Source organism: Euleptes europaea, chromosome 6 (genome assembly GCF_029931775.1).
Source record: "Euleptes europaea isolate rEulEur1 chromosome 6, rEulEur1.hap1, whole genome shotgun sequence".
NCBI lineage: Eukaryota > Metazoa > Chordata > Lepidosauria > Squamata > Sphaerodactylidae > Euleptes > Euleptes europaea.
Genome location: NC_079317.1, coordinates 26,884,406 through 26,907,495, shown reverse-complemented (window position 1 = coordinate 26,907,495; position 23,090 = coordinate 26,884,406). Strand labels below are relative to the sequence as shown.

Genomic DNA, 23,090 nt, shown 5'->3' with positions numbered 1-23,090 from the left:
TAGCCCCATCTTATCTGCTCCTCCCCTGTTGAACCACTGCTTCCTTCCCCTCCAGCTGTGTTCTGCCAATTTAGACCAAAAGCCTATCTGACAAGGAGCATGCCTTTTTGTTTTTTTGTATGGCTCACATTCAATTAATTGCAAGTTGTACTATAAAACAATACCCACTTAATACATCTGAGGGTGTTTTTTAAGTCTAGCAAACCCTGCCAAAACATGACAAGATGATATTTCTTCAAACAGCAATCTTAAAACAAGAGGGCTGCCCAGCAAAAGCTTTAGTCAGGAAGCTAGAACTCAGGGATTCTCTTTAAATTACTCTTTTTTTCATTACTGTATAAAGGACAGTGCATTGAGCTTTGAATAGCGGCTTTACAAAGATGATACCAGGTGCTAACCTCATCTTCAGGCAATAACTTTCTTTGATCAATAATTTTAAACTTGGATCCATACATTTCCATTTTTGCTACTCTGCAGGCATTCGTAGCTGATATAACAGGAAGTTCTTGATTCCACTCATACAGGCATTCCCAACAGAGTCCATTTGTAAGACTTTAAAGGGTTTTTCTCTTTCTTTCCACCTCTGTTTTCCTTTTTTACTACCATGCCCGAATCATTCTGCTTCATCCTTAAAGAATATTAGTGCACCATATTTAGTGAACAGTTATTCTGCAACAAAGTCTTATATAAACAAGGAATGGGAGAGTTCTTTCCTTCTCATTACTAGCTACTACCTTGAGCTTCTCTAGACTTTATCAGGTGGAACCAGGGAAAAAACAGGCAAGTTGTCAACAAGGACCCTACAATAAGACCCAGTAAGACGCCAGACTTCTAAGATCTAGTCACTGCATAGGTAAGAGAACTCAGGTACAGGCAGATGTTCTCGTGACTGCTCTCCTATGAGGACAGAAGCCTTCTTTGAACCCACTTGTCCAAGAGCGCTAGAATTCTACACTAAAAAAGTCCAAAGGTGTTTATGGCCTATACAATAATCAGAAATAGACAACTACTTTAAGTTCAGGGCTCTCAAGTTTCGATGACAGTTATTCAACCCTGCCAAAACCTACCCACCTCTCTCCCTTTCTTCAAATCTCTTCTTAGAACTTACCTTTTCTGGGTTTTTTTGTTTACCCCCATAATCCTCATTCCCAGCTGCAATCAGACTTGATGTACACATAAATGCATTTGCCCGCATTCATACCTCCTTACCTTTGTTTCTACCTTACTTTCTCTAACTTTTCCCATTCTGTAGTAAGCTCCTTCAGAGTGAAGGCCTGTCTGTTTTGGTTTACCTAACTGTTAAGTGTCATGAATTCAGATAGAGATGAAGCAACATAACGGACCCATCTCTCCAGCAATATCAGATTGTGCTCTTAACTGGTGGCAGGAAGATTACACTGAGTCCTGCTGTCAGATGCTGTGTGCTACATTTCTCTCCCACATTACATGCATACACTGTTAGGACAAATGGGGACAGTCCCAAAGGAAATTTCAATTTAGACCCTGGAATCCTGGCTAGTGATCCTAAGCTACAGGACTTTCCTAAAACATAGACATTCTTCTATTCTGAGTATCTTGTAGGTATGTCACTTTGTTAAAACACATTTAAACATCATTGTCTGTACAGAGAAGTATGAAATCTAAAGCTATAGCACAATGCACGCAAGTTTAAAAAAACGTGATCTCTAAGCAGTCCAAAAAGGCAAACGTATCTATTTACCTCCATGTCCTTTCTTAGAACCAATGTAAGTAGCCTGCATTGGCCAGAGGTAATGGCCAAAGCTGGCTAACACTTAAATATAGTTATATGTGTTACAAACACAGCCTTCAAAGAATCGCCGACAGACAGACCTCCTATTGATCTGTGCACTCAAATTTCACACAATAAATTCTGGAGGCGCAGCTGATAACTATATCCAAAGAGGCTGACCTAGATTCAAAACTGATCATAATTCAACATTAAAAAGGTTCGGAGTCTAGTATGTATGTGGCACAAAGAGAGATTAAAAACTCCTCCAAGTTACATCTGATCAAATTTCCAAGTTACATATTCATAATACACCAGTCAAGATTATTCTCAGCAGAGGATAAAAAAACCCTATTACACATGCGCAGGAGGAGGAAATCCCTGAAAAGTCTTTATTTCTGAAACTGAAAAATCTCTCCTCCAATACCAGAGGAAGCAAAATTCCAGAATATAACAACCCTAAAGGGTTTAAAAATAATAATAATAATAATCAACCACCTTCATTTTCAATAATACATAACTGGCACACAACTGCCACAGGAGACAGAGTAGCAAAATAAACCTATTTTCTTCATCAACATCACTTGAAAGTTAACTAGAACATGTTATCCTGCATAAACTCTGTTGACTCTGCTATAAATGGGAGGAAACAAAATCAATAATGTGCTCACTAGGAGGAGAACCCACCTCTGCAGTATATATAACCTTTTGTGATAAATGTGTTGAGCTCATAAAATCTATTATGTACAACCTTGGGCACAGGAAAAGGGGAGGGGGAAAGACAGTTTCAGCTCCTTTCCAGAAAGCCACCAAAAGTTACGGCAATTGTCAAAGCAATTAATGGGGGAAATACACAGAGGAGGAGAAAGCAGAATCTGTGACCTACCTTGCAGAAGGGAGCCATTTCTTTTGAAGAAGGTGCTTCTGGGCCATATGGGAGGACCTGATGTGCTAAGGGTAACAACAAAAGAAAGTGTAAAGAAAATCTCATTTACATTCAGTGGTTTACCAGTCATCATATTATAAATTTGTCTTTTCAAAGAGTGTCATCCATTTGACATTTTGTTTGTTTATTTAATTATTTCCAGGCTGCCTTTCTCCACCAGGGATATAAAATATAAACTGTTACACACTACAAGAGTAGGCCCTACCACCTAATTAAACAGAATTATTTAACAGTTACATTCTATTCACAAAAAAATACAGTCTGATATCTGCTCGCACATATTTAAGGGAGGCAAATTAGAACCGAAAACACATGTCCCCCCACTAGCACATACAAATGTACGCTTTGCTATGAATATACTGCATTGGGCTTGCAAGAATCTTCTGAAAAGCAGTCTCTCTCACAATTTCCCCATTAAAAAAAACAAAAACAGCCAAGGAAAATACCAGCTGCCCCTATACATTGGCTCTGAATCAAAAGCCATTTTACTACACCACTACTGCAGATCAAGGATTCTTCGATTGTAATGCAGACTTTTCTAGGGATAATATTCTAGAAGACAGGTTCTACAGGTGATTAAGGAAATATTCACTTGCCCTTTGCTGCATGTAGATCAGACCATCTGCACCTCCATTAAGTCCTGCATTGTGGAGGCAAGCGTGGGGAGAAGGAGCCAATTCACAAACACAGTTACTAAGAAAATGTGAGCTCTTTCCCAACCACCTGCATGAACTGGGTTCGGGCCTCCATGCCAACCAATACACTGCTCCACACCTTCTGTCTTTTCCTTGTTATACATTCTGAGTTAAACATGACATTTTATAGATCCAAATGCATTTTTGCCCACGCGGGATGCATTTGTGCAATACACACTGGGTTCATTTTAAATAATTGTTTCCTGCATGCTGCTTTCAAAGCAGTGAGGATGGCATTAGGTTTTTCATGGAGGAGGAAGTATGAGCATAGTCCCATCAGGCTCCCCAGGCCTGCTGCACTTCCATGTAATCCCTACCCACCGGTCCCATTCCACATACAATAAGCAAGGCTTACTGTCCCTAGCGGTAGAAAAGAGCAAGAGTCCAGTAGCATCTTAAAGACTAACAACATTTCTGGCAGGGTATGAGCTTTCGTGAGCCATAGCTCACTTCTTCAGATACAGCCTCTATCTGAAGAAGTGAGCTGTAGCTCACGAAAGCTCATACCCTGCCAGAAATGTCGTTAGTTTTTAAGGTGCTACTGGACTCCTGCTCTTTTCTACTGCTAATGACAGACTAACATGGCTACCCATCGTGATCTGTCCCTAATGCTAACTGTTAGCCTTAGCTCCATCAGACATTGCTGAAGGTTTAAGTTATGTCGGTTGAAGCCGTTTGCAGAAATCTATCTGCAGTTTCTAACACCTTCTACAATACTTTCCAAAGCAACAACCAAACAAGACACTGGCTGGATCTTGAGCATCACGGTAGAACCATGGTGGTTTACCTTTCGTGTTTGACACATTAAGCTTGGCCAAAAATATGAAGAAGTGACCACTGTGCTATGATGCAGGTAAGATGCTGTCTGGGTCAAGGAATCAGAAGCAACCTGCCCCACTTCCCATGCCATGGACCTCCATTTTTCTTCACTCCACACTCATTTGCTGTTGTACAGGACCATAAATGCTGGGTTTAAAAGGATTCTAGGGACACTCTGAGTAGATTTTGAACATCCCAGTTCAGCTACATCAGCATAAAATAGTGCTGAGGTAATCAGGAAAAGAGGACCCAGTGGATTCAAGTGCTCCTGCCCTGACAATCAGAACAGATCACTGGATCCATCAGCCCCAGTTCAAAGGTGAGGGTGGAAGAATTTAAACTGCACCACCACCACCCCTCCCAAATAATGATCAGCTTTGCCAACACTGAGCTCCCCTATGGTATAGGACGTCCTTGGGGGCAGTGATGGGCGACTCTGGCTCAATTCTATCCACAGACCTATATGGATCATGGATACCCGCATCAGAAAAAGAAAAGCATTTTCAACAAGCCAGAGAGGTTTGAAACAAGAAGCTTTCTAAAGCCGTACTAGATGCCGCAACAGCACTGTACATGGAAGGCATTGCATCACGCATTGTGGTCAGAGAAAGTGCCAAATCAGGAAATTCAACATCCAACATCAATACTGCTGTTGCTAGGATACAACGTTTGACATTCAAAAACTTTCAGCTTCATTTCAGGCTTGATAAACACAACCGGTATTAAATCAGGTAACTAAAAGACATTTGATCCAATAGATAAACGTAGCCTTGACCGGTTATTTTCTTGCCTTCATTGACACAAGGAGGTCCGAAAGTTTAATCAGGCAAGGTTTATGATCTGCCACATTCCTGCTCTGCTCTATATTACTAGATAAAATAAATTGCAGCTGAAAAAATAGAAGGAAGCACAAATAATCATCAGAAAGATCATCCGATTACCTCCAATTTGAACAGCATAGATTGATGATTTAGTCCTGCCTTTACATCTTCCACTCCACAGGCTGTCAGTATAGTTGGTTACTGCAGGTACATTAATCTAGCAGCAACTTCTGCAAGTTACAGCTAAGACTGCCAAATGCAACTGTACTAACACAACTAACAGAACACGTCCCTTCATCTACACACACCCACACACAGAGAGAGGGAATAAAAAAATGATTACAAATTTAGACAATTCTGCAAAGAGAACTCTTAGAAATTACTGTTAATCTGAATTGTGTCTAACGCTTGCAATTATTATGCCAACATGCTAATTTTTACACTCAGAACTGCAAAGCAAACATGATGGCAAGAATGAAATCCCTGAGCGGATTTTGGCAGCTTCTGACATTAAAAAGACGTGCAAGTTAATTTCTTTGTATGAAAAGTACATTTGGCTGCTACCTTATGACCCTTTGGTTCAGGTAGCTTGCGGCCATTGCTACAAATCTAGGCAGAATCAGACACTTCACTCTTGCCTCTCTGCCTTAATCTTCTGCATGTCAGACTCCCCTTCTGTAAATCTGCAGGTTAAAAAGCTGCATAAAAGGTTTGTTTATTCTTTTAAACTGTGTACAAGTTATTTCTTTCAGTGTGATTAGGTAAAAAAAAATCTAAAATGTTGCTGTGTAACACATTTTTGTTCTCATGCCACTGCAACCCTCAAAATGTGCTGCCCACCATCTTGGACTGGGGATTCCTGCTGGCCTCACCTGCATAGTTAAATTGTGGAACTCCCTGCCCCAGGATGTGGTGATGGCTGCCAACTTGGAAGGCTTTAAGAAGGGCGTGGACATGTTCATGGAGGCGAGAGCTATTCATGGCTACTAGTCAAAATGGATACTAGCCATGATGCATATCTATTCTCTCCAGGATCAGAGGAGCATGCCTATTATATTAAGTGCTTTGGAACACAGGCAGGATAATGCTGCTGCAGTTGTCTTGTTTGTAGGCTTCCTAGAAGCACCTGGTTGGCCACTGAGTGAACAGACTGCTGGACTTTATGGGCCTTGGTCTGATCCAGCATGGCTTTTCTTATGTTCTCATAGCATGGCTCTGGTTATGCCGTAGTAAGGAGGGAAACATGCTCTACATATCATGTTCAGAAACGCTTTCCTGCCTGGAAAGTTCCAGAAGGTGTTCGTGCCGAGTTCAAAGATGGGGAATAGATATGATTATTCAATGGGAGCAGGAAGAAGTGCCCTGCTGGATCAGACCAGTGGTCCACCTAGTCTAGCATCCTGTTTCACACAGCAGCCAACCAGCTGCCCTGGAGGGCAAAGAGGACATAGAGGCTGAAGCCCTCCTCTGCTGCTGCCTACTAGCAGTGGTGGTTCAGAGGTCTACTGCCTCAGTCACCATGGCTAGTAGCCACTGAGGGACCTCTTCCCCACAAACTTAACACCCTTTTAAAGCTACCTATGCTTGTGGTCGTATGTGTGCTTCACTTGGGTACATGACGCATATGGATAGAGCATACATGCGTGTGGGTTTTTTCCTTGCATATGTACACATGGCTTTTGGATAACGTCTGCGCTCTGGTTGTATGGCTCTCCAGGTCAAGTGGTTGGTCAGTATGTGAAACAGTATGCTGAACTACATGGGCCACTAGTCCGATCCAGCAGGCTTTACTTACGTTCTTAACGTTCATGCATCCTCCACTAAAGCACCACCAACTCCAAAATCTACCAGCCACTCCTGTGGAACTCCAACTTTTCTTTAGGAAACCCTATGGTATGTCTCCCCTTTAACAGGCAGAAGTAGGGCTCGATCCCTTGCCAGACACTCTAACGGACTGATCCTAAGCAGATCTACTACCCATCCCATTTTATTCGATGAGGCGGATGAGGCTTACTTACTCTCAGGGGGAAGTGTTCTTAGGATTGTAGCTTAATCGACACATTTGTGCAGTCTGAGATAAAAGGAAAAAGGAAGAAGAAGAAAACCCTCTGAACTGCAGCTGTACCAAATTCCATAACAAAATGGTTAGATTTCTTTAAAGGACCCATAAGGAAGTCAAATATCTAGCAGGTTTCTTCTGCTTTTGGGTACTATCAAGAAAGAAAGCAATTGTTACAGCGGCAGTTGCTGGATCAGAGTTGGAAATGCACATTTTGGCAAGTTAGGAACGACAGCAGACATCCAGGCCCAGCCAAACAAAAAAAGACCAAATTAACTCACAGCATCCTCAAGAGGAAGGCATAAGGCAAGCAGAAAAAGACAGCACAGTGGGATAGGGGGACAGGCTGGCAGGAAAGGTTTAGCCCATGGGTGTCAAACATAAAGCCCCTTGAGGGCTCTTATCCGGCCCGCAAGCCAGCTGAGGCAGCCACCCCCCAACTCCCGATCTGGGCCAGCAAGCCCGCTGTGGGCTCACCAGCCGAGGCAGCCACCTCCCTCCCCAGTCCCTATCTGGGTTGGCGAATCCACTGTGGGCTCACCAGCCGAGGCAGCCACCTTCCACAGTCCCAAGATGTCAATTATCAAAGACTGTTAAATTTTTTAAAAAATACTATAAGAGAGGTATTGTTTTAGGCATGTTTGTATTTTAAGTAAAAAAAATAATATCATTAATTGGCTTTGCCTGTGTCTTCTATCAAGTTGGTATCTCCAATAACTGGCATTAAATTTCATGGTACACATGTCATATCCAGCCCTCGTAACAAATGAGTTTGACACCCCTGGCTTAGCCTAGTTTTCACAGTTACAATTTTTAAGTTTTGGATTTGTGTTTTAAGGTTGTCCTTCCCTTTTTTAAACCTTCCATGGGGATTTTTTCATAGGGTTTTTAGATGACTTGAGCCTGCGAAGACAGGATACACTATATAAATTTAAGATTGTTTGAGGAGAGACCAATGCCCTCTGGGCACAGATATGCTAACTGGCTCTCTCTTCCCACTTCCTGGTGTGGCTGGAGTTTGGAGCCAAGGAAACCAAAACAACCAAATTAGTTTACCAGAGACCCCGGGAGTTGCTGCCAGTCAGAGTAGACAATGCTGACCTTGATAGATTAATGGTCTGACTCATGATAAGGCAGCTTCATTTGTGCTCATCTTCAAAAAATTTCAAAGGGATGATTCTTTTTTAATCTATCACAGATCTACAAACCTTCAAAGGAAGAGCTGTAAAAACGATGCATTTTACTCAAAATATTGTTTTTCTTTATACCTTACAAGGATGCATCTTTGCACATAAGTGCTGTGGGAGAAGAGATACTTCAGGAAAAAGAATCCAATTTAGGAAAGAAGAGACAGGACAGTCATTTATTTTGTGCTTGACCTGAACTTATTATACAGTACACACACACGGGTCTTGCAACATTCAAGTGACAAACTAAGCTAATATTTAGAGAATAGAATTCCTTTGTACAAAATAAACCTCCATTTATCCAAATCATCATTCTCTTTATGTACACTGGGACTTAATTTTATTCTGTTCAGACAAGTGTGCATTCAACTCAAGGAGAGACTAAAGAGGTTCAGAACAAAAGGTTTTCCTGGTTAATGAAAGAGGCTTCATAAGGTGATATTAATAGCTATTCCGTGACCAAAATTTGGGGGGGATTACAAACAAAATTTGCTATCACTATACATTAAGGAGCACAATATTGCTGTACTTATTATCGTTGTTGTTTTCAACCTTCACATCCCAGAGAGAGTTGTAATCATTACACTACACAAACAGTACATGTATTGTTGGATTTTTTTTTTCTATTGTAAGACAACAAAAAGAACGTACACTTTAGTAGCAAAAATCTCAATAGCTTTTGTGAGTTAAAGGGGTGGAGTACTGGACCAGGACAGCCAGAGAAAGGTAAATATTGCATTGGCAGTGGTCATGCAAACAAGGTCTTTATCTAACGTGGGGGCGGGGAGCCAACACTACCAAGAATAGCCAGTCCCATTCCAAGAAAGCCAAAACCCACCCTCCTAATTCAGAGTTTGTGTGCTCAGGCACAGCTCCCAACCCTTCACGTCTATATTTTGAGAACACAGTAGTCCTCAGTGAGCAGTGCTAGAAGATGAATTAGTTCAATTCAGATCTCAACTGTATGCTGGACAAAACTTATAAAAACTTAACTTCAAAACATGCACATTCCTGAAAGCATATGCATGTCATAAATGTTATGTGTCACAGTCATATTAAACCTGCGAAACAGCTAACGCTTCCAAGCCCTGAGCCAGAGATTTTTTGCTGGCTCTCATGCTGAGAAACCAATACTGTACACAAATGTTTCCCTGCTGCTTAGGCTGGTTTATGTGTCAGCTAAGACAGCAAAAATAGTAAGAGGGGAAGAGGGTTGTCAGGGCAGATCCACTCCCTATTAACTGTCATCAAGATGCTGGTGCTGACCATTTGTTTGGCAAACGTATGGCCTGCTTTGTCAAAGGCACTATATCAACAACCCCAGGTGCTAGGTGTGGTGCAACCATCACCATCAAATTACACACCCCAATGCATTTTGGAACGAGATCCACACACAAATTTATTGTCTGGATCATTGTTGCTGACCCAGGCCATTCAAGTTTAGGAAGTTGTGCACCCCGCAAAAGGCTAGTACCTTATGCATGTATCTGTGATGTGGATGGAAGAGGGTATGCTAAAGGAGATCACACAACTGAACTGGCCTCAGATTAGATGACGAGGATTTGTGGTGGGAATCAACAATTGGGGGTGGACGGTGGACTTACATCCAGCAAGTTCCTGGTTTAATCCATGGCATCACCAATTTAATGTACCCTGGACAGACCTCTGCCAGTCTGAGACTGCAGAGCTGTTGCTAGCTAGAACAAACTCTGATCTAGAGGGTCAAAGGATCTGACTCATTGTAAGGTAAATTCATATGTAATGCATCCATATTTGTAGAATGCAAACAGTATTTATAAATAACCACTAGTAATCAGAAGACTGTCCTCAACATTACCTAACACATTTAATTTTCAACATGACCAAATCTGTGGATACTTAAATCCAGAGAATGGAGTCATGAACAGACAAGACAGACCTTTCTACAAACCCGAAAAAAGCCCCAGGTTTGCAGAAATATCTGAAATCTTTTAAAATGATACATTGGGGGTTCAAACTCTTAAAACATTTGAAAGAATAGAAGCAGCACCAATAGGTTTAAGAAATAAATGCCCTCAGTGGCTATACCTAGGCAACTACACAGTTTTGCCAGCCTTCAAGCCTTGGTTTCTGTCAGTGAAAGGCAAAGGGGAAGAGACCATATTCCAGGACTGTTCGGGCTTGGCAGGTCCCCCACTTGTAATTTTCTAAAGCTTAATCCAGGGAACAGCTAGGATTTGATTTACGCAGTTTATTAGACAGGATCACAAAAAATTGTTAACATAAAATCAAGTAACAAGCTGTGCTATAGTGCAACATTATAAATTTCACATTGAAGATGACTATTTATGTATTGCAGTAGCTTTAGTAAATGTTGCTAACAAGTTAAAAGAATTTACCACTCCTTGTGACAGCGGCTAGCAGTTAATATCACAATTAAGGGTTACCTAGCAACAGCCAGCAGTATTCTTCCAAAATCAAGGAAAAGAACGAAGAAATATAAAAGTAACTGGGTTAATTATAATGTATTCCAATCTTGGGGGCTTCCTAGAGGCACCTGGTTGGCCACTGTGTGGACAGACTGCTGGACTTGATGGGCCTTGGTGTGATCCAGCAGGGCCTTTCTTATGTTCTTATTTATGTGAAAGTTCCTGTTGCTCCAACTCCACCCACTACCTAGAGGCGGTGTACCGGACCTGTTGCCTCGTTCTGGGTGGGATGATGTTCCTTACTTTCTTGCCCTAAACTCATCCTGAGGAGTTCCGACTGCCCCAATTCCATCCCCTACCTAGAATAAATATAAAGTACTGTTATCTATCTGGGTCTGGAAAGCGAGAAACTCATAGCCACTGGCACTGAATGGGAGGGGTGTGCTGAGACCCCCGACCCCACCCCCACACACCGGGGATATATACCCTCATGAGCTTGACAGGTGACAGGAAAGAGCCGTCACAGCTGTGAAGAGCTGACACCATCCCCAAACTGACTGGAATTCAGCCAGTGTATCGGATTGGCTTGGAGAAACATGACTCCCTGCTTGATTTCTCTCTTTTATCGGTGGCACTGCTGCTGAGACCACACACTCTGAGGTGGAATATCGGCATCTGCTGGGAAATTTTGTTGCTTGTGACAAAGGATGTCTCGAGCTGAACAGTCCTTTGTGCAGACTAAAGAGGCAAGACAGCCTGGTAGAACGGTCTCTCTTGGGGGGAGAGGGGAGTTTTGCTGGAGCCAGACCTGTCTTTTGGGAAGGAGGGGGATACTGAAAAGGTCCATGACTGTCAGGGCCTTCTGCTTACAGACTGCAGATCCAACCCACAGAGTTACCATCTCACTTGGGATTACACGTGAAGCAACTCTCCACGTGCACCTTTTTGATCCTAGTTTTGGGATCGTCTTTGTATACATAGGCATGTACTTAGGACAGTATTTGGGAGATGAGGAGAGGGAACAGACTGGCTTTTGAGTTAACAATAATTACTGGATGCTGAGGTAGACACAGCGAGCAACGAGGCATATTTCAAAAGGGGAGCACAAGGGAATGAAAAAGACAAGACAGTTCAGATAACTTCAAGGCAAAATGCAAAACAGTTGAACACTTCCTAGCAGAGAGAGTTTTACATTCTCTAGCAGAGCAGTTGAGCGAGCAGAGAGGGAAGACGATGCTTTCAGGAAATTACCAACAAAGCCGTTGGACAAGGCTGGAAGTAAAGGGTGCGGGAGACAGAGAAACTATACAGGGCTGGAGTGAAGGTCACAGGGGAAAGGAGGAGATTTATTAGGGCAAATTTCAGAGAGGGGGACATTCATATGTTGCCTGCTCCTGACGGCCAAGCATTGTCAAAAGTGCAGTGGTCAGGTCTCAGAGTTAGGGGTAATGGAGGGGTAATCTTGGGGTGAAACTGAACCTAAAATGATGGGCTAAAGGGGAGGGGTCTCTTTCTTGGCTTACAGAACAGGACTTGATTGATCTACCAGCCAACTGTTTTATATGGATGTTTACTGAGTCATTTGAAATGTCAGGTTATTGTCCCACAAGCACCGACTGTTTCCCCCCCCCCCCCCAGAGTATAGGGAGCTTCCACAGAATCATAAGACAGGCCCTTGCTGAAGGGGTGCAACTGTTCCTCATGGGGACCTGGCTGTCTCATCACGAAATTCCATTTTATTGTATGTAATATCCATTGTGATTCTCTAGTTTGGTTCAAGAATAGAGTCTACCCACATTTATGGTTTCTAAGGCCTCAAGAATACAGAGGTTGTGTGTATAACACCACACAGATTCTAAACAGTTTCCTAAATAATGAGCTTTGTGCACTGCCTAACATGTGTGTTAAGTGCCGTCTGACTCATGGTGACCCTATGAATCAACGTCCTCCAAAATGTCCTATCTTTGACAGCCTTGCTCAGATCTTGCAAATTGAGGGCTGTGGCTTCCTTTATTGAATCAATCCATCACTTGAGTCTTCTTTTTCCTGCTGCCCTCAACTTTTCCTAGCATGACTGTCTTTTCTAGTGACTCGTCTTCTCATAGTAGCCTTGCCTAATAGCACTGCCTAATAGCCTTGCATAATTGTGGCTTATTTGCAATAATTGCTCCATGTCTCCTAAATGTAAGCGAGGGTGTTTGCATTCAAAGATGCATACCGATGTACCTAAAAACAAGGGTCAATGTGTTCAGACACACATTCAACACATGGTTGGCAAATGCCCAGAAGGAACTTAAATGATTAAAATGAGGTAGACAGCCTAACCGAAGCATGGGTGTAGGAGTGAGACCAAAAAACTAACACAGCATTTGAAATATAGGGAAATATGTCTGTGGACTGTAGTGTGAAGATGAGAGGGAAAAGCTAAGATCACTGGGGCGGGGAAAGTATGTCAGAGTCTGTTTTTAGGTATGTTTGTATGCACCTTAAAAATAAATAAAAAAATATTCTAGCCCAAGACCAATTACTCCTCTAAGCATGCTTCATCTCTAGGGAAGCCAGGTAGGGGGCAACACAAGTAGAAAGCTGCTGTTCTCAGAGCCAAACTGTACAGGTCTCCAGCAAAGTTCTACCTTTTGCTGTTATCTCAACAGCAAGTTGTTGTTTTTTTTACGCTATTGTGTAATTCTATAGTAGCTCTTCATTTACAGTACAGAGCCATTCTGTCGTGAGTCCCATCTTGGTAGTGGAAAGTGCCATCAAGTCACAGCTGACTTATGGCGACCCCGTAGGGTTTACAAGGCAAGAGACATTCAGAGGTGCTTTGTCATTGCCTGCCTCTACATAGTGACCCTGGATTTTCTTGATGGTATCCCATCCAAATATTAACTAGCTTCCAAGATCTGATGAGATCTGGCTATTCTAGGCCATTCAGGTCACAGCAAGATCCTATCTTGGTTCCTAGGATTCCCTATGTTAATTAAGCGTGGTGTAGTGGTTCAGAGCAGTAGACTCTAATCTGGAGAACCAAGTTTGATTTCCCGCTCCTCTACATGAGCGGCAGACTCTAATCTGGAGAACCAGGTTTGATTACCTGCTCCTCCACATGAAGCCTTGAGCTAGTCACTTTTCTCTCAGAACTCTCTCAGCCCACCTACTTCATAAGGTGCCTGTTGTGGGGGGGGGGGGAGAGGCAGAACTGGGCCTGTCAGCCTTTGACTTAGATCTCAAAATGAAAGGTGGTGGCAGCTTCCCAGTCAGCATGAGGGGGCTATTGTTTCAGGGGCAAGCAACAGCCAAATGGGCCACAGGGGTGGGGAAGTAGGGCCCTCTGTCTCTCATTTCTCCCTTTCCTGAGGGGCCTGTGACACATTCCATCTCTAAAAATATGTCAACAAATTGGACAAGATTTCCCCTACCCCACCCCACCCCCCAAAAAAACCTCCGGAACAATACAGAGATTGCAATACTTTCCCTACAAAGAAAGTCTTTAAAAAACCTAGCCCTTTTTTAGTTTAGAAAATAGACTAAGGGTGGCAGCAGTGGGAAGGGAACATGATAGATGTTAATAAAAATTAAGAACTGTGTAGATAGTGTGAACAGAGATAAATTAGCTTCTCTCTCAAAACACTAGAATCAGATTTGCCCAATTATGTTGACTGGCACTAGGTTCAAGCCAAACAAAACAAATACTTTCCCGCACAACAGATAATTGACTTACCTGATTCATTGCCACAAGATGTTGCAATGGCCTCTAGCTTTAAGTAGAATAAGACAAATGCACAGCACATAACCCTCCTGTTTTATTATCTATTATATTTTTGTCCACTGATGTTCTGTGGTTGGGGTGCCATGATCCTCCCTTCCCCTCCAGTTTATCCTCAGTGCTTAGCTGACAGCTAGTGACTGGGTTTTATCATCACTCTGTGTGCTTCATAGCTGAACCCTAGTACCTTTTGCTCCAGAGCATATTGGCTCTCTATTCATGGCTAGTAACCACGACATCTAAAAATGTAACTTTTAAACCTGTGATTGGTAACCACCACCCATCTGAGCAGATGAAGAGATTTTGGAAGGAAGTCTGCTTCCTAAAATGCAGGTGGAAGTGTTTGCTATGACTGTTTTTTCCCCATTTGTGTCAAGCACCAAGATCAAGAGTATCAAGAGCCCCGTGGCGCAGAGTGGTAAACTGCAGTACTGCAGTCAAAGCTCTGCTCATGACCTGAGTTCGATCTCGACGCAAGTCAATTTCAGGCAGCCGGCTCAAGGTTGACTATGCCTTCCATCCTTCCAAGGTCGATAAAATGAGTACCCAACTTGCTGGGGGTAAAGTGTAGACGACTGGGGAAGGCAATCGCAACCCATCCCATAAACACAGTCTGCCTAGTAAACATCATGATGTGACGTCACCACATGGATCAGTAATGGCACAGTGCTTGCACAGGGGGACTGTCTTTACCTTTCTAAGCTGTCATTTCCTCACAACAGGTCAAGCAACTGAATGGAGTTGGTCAGTATGATCATATACACTCTGCTTTGCCCAATTACCGGTACACCGATTGCCTAGCTGCTTCTAGATTCAGTTCAAGGTGCTGTATTTAACCTTCAAAGCCCTTCAAGTAAAAAAGTGAAGGCCTGGGAAAAATGGAAAAAAATCAGGGAGGGGATGTTGCCTCCCACATCCCCCCCAGACTTTTTTCATTTCATGTTTTCCATTTCTCTGATGGGATTGGGAAATGTTGGGGAGGGCTAAAAAAACCTGTGTATATTTTATAATTATTGAAATCTGCTAGCACAGCTTAGGGTGCAGCAGTCTTTAGCTCTCTCTCACACTTTAGCACTGGGTATATTTGTACTTTTGCTAGTATAAAATGAAGGCATTTATGCTTTTTAATTCCATAAATATGCTAATCAAAATACAATTTTACATTCCAATTTATAAACAATGCATTTTATGTCACTAATCTGCAAAACAGGTGTAGGTTTGATGGGAAATCTGGGTCATCGTCCCCCCCGGAAAAAACAGTTATATTTCCACGGCTTCAAAATGTCCAGAATTTTTACATCTTTATCTTCACATAAATGAGTTCCATACCTTGGATAACCACCTCTCTCTGTATACGTCCACATGTCAACTAAAATAAAGACAGTAAGCCACATCAGAGATTCATCTCTCTGCCAGACAAGAACACTCGATGAAAGAACCAGGGCTTTTCTGGTAGCGTCTCCTTCGTTTTAAACATTTTAAGCCACCTTTCTTCATGATGGAGTAAACTACTGTGGATCACCAGAGAGTTAGCCATACAACTGGCTACAAAATTATTGAGTGAACTGTAGAGTCACATTAAATACGCATGTAAGGCTATTGTCTTCTCAAAAGGAAATAAGTTCCAATGTACCGTATTTTCCGGCGTATAAGGCGACTGGGCGTATAAGACGACCCCCCATTTTTAGAATTAAAATACAGAGTTTGGGAATGTCCCAAGGAAGGTGTCCCCCCGCCCCCCAGCAAAGCATGGGGAAAAGGGCCCCTTCCCTCTGGCCCTTGCCCTGCCTGGAGAAAGAGAAGTCCTGATCCAGCACGTGCAGCCCCCCGGCCGGAGAGGGGGTGGGGGGCTTCTCTTGGCGTCACCTCCGCCCAGTCTGGATTTCGGCTCTTTCTGCAAGCGGCGGGAGCGCCCGAAGAGGCGGCCACGCCCCACTCCGGGTCTTTGGAGGGGTGGTCGCGCCGGTGCCGGGGGGCGCTCATTGCGCGAGGGGCAGCCGGGGAGAGAGGGGGGGCGCAGAGCCCAGGCGGAGGGGACAGCGCGAGAGGGCGCGGAGAGCCGGAGCGCAGGGATGACGTGCCTCGGGAGGCAGGTGAGCCGGAGCCAAAGGCTCGTCGGGGCCCCCAAGGGGAGGGGAAGCAAAGCCCTCCCCCCAAATAAAACACGGGAGGGGAGGGACGGGAAGGGAGGAGGGGATACGCACGCAAGCCCCGCGCGCTTACGCGGGAGTCAGCGGGCGCGCCTGAACTCCGCGGAGCTGGGACGGCGCTCCAGAGCGGAGCCCAGAACTTGGGGGCGGGGGGGGCAGACCCCAACTCTTCCTGTGGGAGCTGCGCGCGCCCCGCCGAGCGCACTTGCCAAAGTCCGGCTGGAGTTGAGCAGAGGGGGGGCGAGGGCTGCCCGTGCGTCCCCCTGCCGCCCCGTCCCTTTGCGGTGCCCCGCCGCACGGCTGCCCATCCCGGCCCATCGGCGGGGCGAGGGGCGACCCCTCTAGCACCCCCTCTGCCGGTCTCGGGGGCACGCACTCACCGGGCGGGCTGCTGCTGCGGCGGCATCGCCGGCCAGGCACTTGGCGGCTGCTGCTGCTGCCCCTCAAGCAAGGCCTCGTCTTCTTTCCCCTCCCTCCCTGGAGGCGAGGCGGGGAGAGAGCCTCCCTGGGCAGCGGAAGCTGAAGCGGAGGCCAGGGAGGAAAGACGATACCCGGCATATAAGACGACCCCCCAGTTTGGAGAAGATTTTCCTGGGTTAAAAAGTCGTCTTATACGCCGGAAAATACGGTACATGCAAGTCTTTTGTTTAGTGTCTAACTCAAACCCAAAGGTCTGTCACAACTTAGAACAAGGCCTGTCTTCATACACCAGCCTCCTACCGAGAAACAAAAAACCTGTTTATGTGATCAGTTATCCTGGGATTACTACACCTGAAATCATTTCAGAATATGAATGGCCTGCATTTCGAAGGGGTCAATCAAAGGTTGGAATTAGCTAAGAGAGGCATCAAACCCGGATTTGCTAGATCTTCAGGGGGAAAAACAGTGACCAGACGATCTTTGTTGTCTATCTTGGAAGTATGGCTGAAACACCTTGGATTTCTTTGTTCAGGCATACACTGGCAACCTCTGGATTTTGACAGTGTAAACAAATCCATATCAAAAACACATGATCCTTCCCTAATCCCTTTCAAGAACATAACATAAGCATTCTTATGGGCAGGGAATTCCACTGCTGATGGAAATATATAGCTTGCCTTTTTTTTCCAATAGGGAACTGTCCTTCTCCATAAACACCTTTTTGGAGGAGAGAAAAAAGGCAGGGACATTTGTTAGTTTCAGGGAAGAAAAAAATCAATTATTTTTAAAGAAAAATTAAAATCGGATTTTTTAAATTTATTTTTTTAATTTAAATTGGATTTTTAAATAAAATGACTTTTGAGGAAAAATCTATCTAAAGATAGTTTTCTATTTAAGATACATTATAGTCTAAAGGTTATTCATAATGAGATAAGGATTAGTTTTTAATTATGTAGCATAAGGCTGTATATTGATACAGTTTACATTTTTTGGTACATGATTTCCATGAATCCACTCACAGGTTTCTGTAAGATGATTTTGGACAATTCTTTATCTAGAAGTTATTATCACAGATGCTTGGTTTTGCAGTTCTCACAACTATGAATTTGAAGACATAACATGCATCTTCTTCATGGCAAAAATGTTATAAAATAAACATATAGAGTTGAGAAAAAGACCTGAATCCCATTGCTTCTTTGCAAATCTATGGACCCAGAATCAACCTATTATCTCTTCAGTGCTAAATTTCAAGAAGTTCAATGAATAGAAGATTGACTGGAGTGGAATAGATCTGCACAAGGAGCTAGGTGTGAGGAGGGAGGGGCAAGAAGCAAAAATGACAGCAGTATCTTCTGAGCAAAATACTCCACTAGTATTTGGATCTGTGTATATAGCCTGAGGTTTATCATGTTATTCTCTCCCTGGAGGAGAAAAGCTACAATGGTAGCAGGCTGTAAAAGAGACCCAGTTTGGGAATATTTTAATGACCTATGGGTAAGGCAGGCATGTGTGCAAAATGCAAGCACTGCAACAAAGAAATGCAAGGTCTGGTGGCCAGAATAAAACTACATCATAAGAAGTGCTGTTTATGCAGAAAACCATGATTTAAATATAGTCTTACTGACTAGTGATTTAAATCGTGAAAATATCGTCTTATTGACTAGTGATTTAAATTATGGTTTAAATCAAATCCATCCTGGTTAGTTTACTATTACATTTTGTTATCATACCTTTACACGGTGTTTGGATAAAGCCACCAGTCAATGGGTTGGATCCTGTGATCTGTCAGTGGAAAATGCTGACAACAGAAGATCTTTACTGCACCCTCTGAGCATGTGTGTAAAGGAAGGCAGGGTACTTGCTGATGATTATACATGTATGCTACCCACATGGACCATCCATAAAACAGACAAAACGGCTAATCTGTAGGCACTCGCAGTCCACCATGTGAAGCTCTGTGACCTACTAAAGGGTCTGGATCCTTTCACAGCAGACCGCTGAGTTAGGATAATCAAAAACATTAACAGTGCAATCGTAAGCCAAGCTATACCTTTCTAAGTCACTTGACACAGAGTAGTGTAACTCTGTTTAGGATTACACTGCAAGTAACTTTCCTTAGTACCCCATCACTTTTTAAAAATTAAAAGACAATATTTTTATGGCTAATACTGGAAATTTGAGGCAAAGTCGCACGCATAATTATGACCTAACCAAATGATACTCATTAAGTCGTTCTGATTAAAGTACCAAGGTAGGCGCAGTAAAAGTTTGCACAAGCGTTTGGAAGTGGCTTCTTTTCTCCTCTACTATTACTTTGCTTCAAAATTACATGGCCGCTCACTGGCAAAGTAGCTTGCGCTCTGTTTATATTTCACAGACACATGCTTTGCATCATGTTACAGTGATGGTATGCATAACCATGGCGACAGTAACTTATCATAAGTGCTACTGATCCATTTTTTTCTACCTCCAGAGGGGGAAAAGTACCAAGCCCTGCCTTACTGTCTGAACAGAAATGAAACTATCAGATGACAGTTTATAAAAATAAAACTTGGACTTCTGCTAAATACATGTTATCCGTGAATTTTTTTAAAAAAATACAGTAGCTTGAAAGTCTAGTTACATTTGTGCATTTTTAAAAGCATGAGAGCATGTAAGCCTGTTAGGGAGCAGTTGTACACAAGGTCTCTGCAGTCCCATTTGGCTGTTTAGCTGGCCTGTTTCCACCCACTGACATGCAGCACCCAAAACTGCTGGGAGTCTGCCTGCCATAAGCGGACACCTTAATCTTTATTTATGTCTGTTTTGTGCAAGGGTTGGGATAAGGCAGACACCTAGATGTCATCTGCATTAAGGGCTTGAACTTCTAGTCATTTTATTAACAAGCAAATTTCCGGGGTTTGTGTGTGCTTTCTAGGGCTGCTAGGTCTCCCGCTCAAGTGGGAGACCTCCCACTTGGCAGCCCTAGTCCCAGAACTCAGTAGGGCAGCCAGGGGGGGAATGGGGTGAGGGAACTGATATCAAAAACCATTATTTCATTGCAATAATATAGAGTATTGCCATGGCACAACAACATCATTTCCAGGTTCACGGCAGAAGTGACATCATGGCATCAGGGTGATGCTAATGAATATGTCCAAAAGCTAACTCTGGGAGCCAACGCTGGGCTGGCAACCTTAGTGCTTACACGGCAAATATTGGTGTGGATGCCTAGAGATATAACATTTCTGGAAATGTTGAAGCCATGGGGAGAAAAGGGGGTTGGGGGGGGAGGTGAATGGAAATCCTCAGAAACATTGATATATATGCAATACGTACTTTCCTATCAACTCTAAACCTTTGACTGACTGAACAACATAAAATGAACTGCTTATAACTTAATTGGCATATAAAACTGTACGATTTTGAATATTTATGGAATTTATAGAAGCATAAATGCCTTCAATGTCAATAGGAAAAACTGCAGGCGTACCCAATAATTGAGAATGCTGCTGTACCCTATGCTACTATAGCACACACATCTTTAATTTTTGCCCTCTGAGAAGAAGGGAAAAAGTAAGAAGTTGAAGGGAGAAAACAAATCCAGCAGTATACAGAAACTCTCAGTCACAATAAGTAGGACTACAAGCATGTTTGGATGTTAAGCTAAGCTTTAACATTGAAAACACTGAACTCTTTAATAATATATTTTAATAAAACACATTATAACATATTAATTGTTGCCAAAGCTATTTACATGTAAACGGAAAGAAAGAAAAAACTTGAAAATGTTGCATATGTCTATAGTAACAGTACTTTTCTTTCCCAATTTTTTCACTGGAAAAATCAGAATGTCAGACATTTTTATGCTACACCCTTTCAGTGTGAAAAACCTTGCCTTAAGAAGAATTGTACTTATTCTAGAGGAGAAAATGTTCTTAGGAGTTCTTTTTCAGTGTCACTGTATTTTCCTGTTTTTCCATCAGAAAAACAAAACAAACAAAAGTTCTCTGGGAAACAAATGGAGGGAAAACAAAACAATTCTTCTCCTAAATTTTCTCTCCCCCCACCCCAGCCTACACATATCTACAGCAGCCAGAATTTCAATCTCAGTCAACTCCCATCCAAGAATATTCCACTTACCTTCTCTGTGCATTATCTTTTTCCATCAAATAAAAACTCTGCGGCTCAAACAAATGCTTACATGGAAAGGTTGCTTATAAACTATTTTTATTGTATTCCACTGTTTACTTTCCTGCTTAAAAGTGTTTATATTAAGAGCTTATTCAGATGTTATGGATTAATGGATACGTTATGTACTAAGAAGAAACAAGATGTTAGGGACTTGTACCCAAAGGACCCCACGCGAATTCCACTCAGGCAGTACGGGTTTCCCACAGAACTCTCCCTGCAGTGGCACATTGTACCTGCTGGAAAGATACCCCTGAACAACAAGGACAGTATGTGATGTGGTGCAGGAAGGATCCCTTCCGCCATGGAAAAAAAAAAATCAAAGGCCATCTGTATTTCTACCTCCATAATAATTTAAATGAATAAAAGCATGTGGTCCCAGTAGGAAGATGATCAACGTTAAAATGCTCCTGTCCTAGGCACAGATTTATTCTTATTAACTTTAATTTTCAAACTTGCTGTCATCCTGCTGAGAATGCTGAAAGTCTATTTCCTCTGTAGCTTCGCAGCACTTCATTACTTTTCCAAGACAAATGACACTAATCATGCAGGTAAGACAGTAATTCATTAAACAGTAGTGACCTTCCCATAATTTATGCAGAAGAGGTCAACTTTCTCTCTGTTGCCTGAAATTCTTCAGATGACTGATTAGCAAATTACTAAAAAGGAAAGGGGGATCACATTGCACAGTACGCTAGCATCTCGACTAATTCAGGTCCCTCGCCAAAGATTCTATCAGGGGGCATGTCACACGTTCTCTGAGGTGTCCCCTTTAAAAATGTCTGTCTGTCTTGCAGGCACCATAACCTTACTAGCAAAGATGCTATCAGGGGGCATGTCACACGAGGCAGCCCCTTTAAAAATGTCTCCTGTCTTGCAGGCACCATAACCTTACTGGCAGCCCTCACTCCCACTGCTTCCTTCCTCTCAAAACACAGCTGAATGAGGAAAGCATCTAGGGTTTCATTACCACTTTTTATTTTCCCCATTATTCCATTTGAAAAACTGGAAGGGAGGGGCTGCCAGCTGAAACGAAGCACAATCAGCTGGTAAGCTGCAAGTTCACTGCAATTCTGCAGGTACGTACCCAGGTGACACTGGCCAAGACCTATAATTTGTTTTTCTATAAAGCAGTGTAGTTTCTAGCCCCTACAGTTTTGAAGACCTGCTTGTAAGTGTGCAAGTCTAGGGGCTGGATCACGCCAAAGAATCACGTGGACAGAAATCTTCGACCTGAGGAAATGTTTCACTTTTGTCCAAGAAACGTGTAACCCAAAACGTCTTCCCCAAATGCTGTTCCTGGAAAAATTGATACAGTGGTGGGGTGGGGGGAGATTTGGGACTGAAAAGGGAAGAGAAAAGTCACATGCTGGAAACATCCAATGTGACACAAGCCAATATCCAATACATGTTAGCAGTCAAAGCAGCAGCCCAAACAGATATTCAGAAATTGTGTGTGTATTAAGTGCCATCAAGCTGCTTCTGACTTATGGCAACCCTATGAATTAATTACCTGAAAACTTCCTATTGCTAATAGCCTTGCTTAGATCATGCACACCAAGGGCCATGGCCTCCTTCTGGGTATCTCCTTGCCACTCCCCATAACTGGAAAAACTAGAATGTATGTAAAATATGATATTATGCAAAAGAAGAGAAAAAGGTCGTACATACTAAGTTTATATGGGTTCCAACCTTGGCTTACAATCCACAGCCCCCCCAAAAAATTCAGCAAGGTGATCCTTTCCATTAGCATTAGGGCTTAATATTTATTCATCTCTATTCTTCATTTACATCCTGCTTTTCTCCCCAATGTGGACTCAAGGCAGCTTACTGTTCTCTTCTTTTTCATTTCATCCTCACAACAACGATGTGAGGTAGGTTAAACTGAGTGTGTAACCAGCT

General features: G+C 42.9%; 1 protein-coding gene across 3 annotated transcripts in view; it reads right to left on the bottom strand.

The window, feature by feature from the left end:
- The window catches only part of FOXN3 (forkhead box N3), a 171,701-nt gene that overhangs the window by 72,565 nt on the left and 76,046 nt on the right, over nt 1-23,090 (bottom strand). For all 3 annotated transcript variants that reach the window (XM_056851432.1, XM_056851433.1, XM_056851434.1), the window contains exon 4: nt 2,634-2,698. In XM_056851432.1, coding sequence (XP_056707410.1) covers nt 2,634-2,698 — 65 coding nt within the window. The remainder of the gene's footprint in view (nt 1-2,633; nt 2,699-23,090) is intronic.